Here is a 1,191-nt window from a genome sequence, read left to right on the forward strand (position 1 = left end):
GGATTCTTGTGCCCTTGCCCTCTGCCAATCCCCCCTGTCCTGCAGTGTGCTGTCCTTTGGGAACAGCTGAGAAGAAGGGTCTTGGACAAAGAAGGCACTGCAGGGTCCTTTATTTTGTTTAAATACTCTCAAAGCACAAGTCATCATTTAGACATCTCTGGGTCAAATTTAATGTGTGGACAGTTAGAAGAAAGAAGCATAAGATTATTTTATTTCATAGGAAATTATTACAAGAAGAATCCAATGACTTCCCCCATAAAGCTGAGAAGAAAGTTTGGGGCATTACATTCTAAATGCTACACACCAGAACACAGACACTTTATTGCTCCTGAAAAGCATCCAGTCATCATTTTCCTTATGGCATCCCTGAGCTCCTGGTTCCTCAGGCTGTAGATGAGGGGGTTCAGGGCTGGAGGCATCACCGAGTACAGAACTGACAGGGCCAGATCCAGGGATGGGGAGGAGATGGAGGGGGGCTTGAGGTTGGAAAATATGCCATTGCTGACGAACAGGGAGACCACAGCCAAGTGAGGGAGGCACGTGGAAAAGGCTTTGTGCTGTCCCTGCTCAGAGGGGATCCTCAGCACAGCCCTGAAGATCTGCACATAGGAGAAAACTATGAAAATGAAACAACCAAGCACTAAAGAGGCAGTAACTACAATGAGCCCAAGTTCCCTGAGGTAGCCTGAGTGTGAGCAGGAGAGCTTGAGGATGTGTGGGATTTCACAGAAGAACTGGCCCAGGGCATTGCCCTGGCACAGGGGCAGGGAAAATATATTGACTGTGTGCAGCAGAGCATTGAGAAACCCAGAGGCCCAGGCAGCTGCTGCCATGTGGGCACAAGCTCTGCTGCCCAGGAGGGTCCCGTAGTGCAGGGGTTTGCAGATGGCAACGTAGCGGTCGTAGCACATGATGGTCAGGAGGGAAAACTCTGTTAAAATGAAGAACAGAAAGAAATAGGCCTGTGCAGCACATGCTGTGTAGGAGATGGTTGTGGTGTCCCAGAGGAAGTTGTGCATGGCTTTGGGCACAGTGGTGCAGATGCAGCCCAGGTCTGTGAGGGAGAGGTGCAGCAGGAAGAAGTCCCTGGGGGTGTGCAGGTGCTGGTCGCAGGCTACGGCGCTGAGGATGAGGCCGTTGCCCAGGAGGGCAGCCAGGGAGATGCCCAGGAAGAGCCAGAAGTGCAGCAGC

General features: G+C 51.6%; 1 protein-coding gene across 1 annotated transcript; it reads right to left on the minus strand.

Annotated features, from left to right (window-relative positions):
- Positions 1–227: 227 nt before the first annotated feature.
- LOC114071837 (olfactory receptor 14J1-like) lies at positions 228–875 on the minus strand (the record flags this gene model as incomplete). The annotated part of the gene is made up of 2 exons (XM_027909715.1): positions 228–296; positions 411–875. Coding segments are annotated over 2 exons (534 nt in total), but the record flags the coding sequence as incomplete, so codon positions are not given.
- Positions 876–1,191: the final 316 nt, after the last annotated feature.

The sequence above is a fragment of the Empidonax traillii genome, unplaced genomic scaffold (assembly GCF_003031625.1).
Source record: "Empidonax traillii isolate 1590-97213 ecotype Southwest subspecies unplaced genomic scaffold, ASM303162v1 scaffold2320:size27504, whole genome shotgun sequence".
In the NCBI taxonomy this organism is placed as follows: Eukaryota; Metazoa; Chordata; class Aves; order Passeriformes; family Tyrannidae; genus Empidonax; species Empidonax traillii.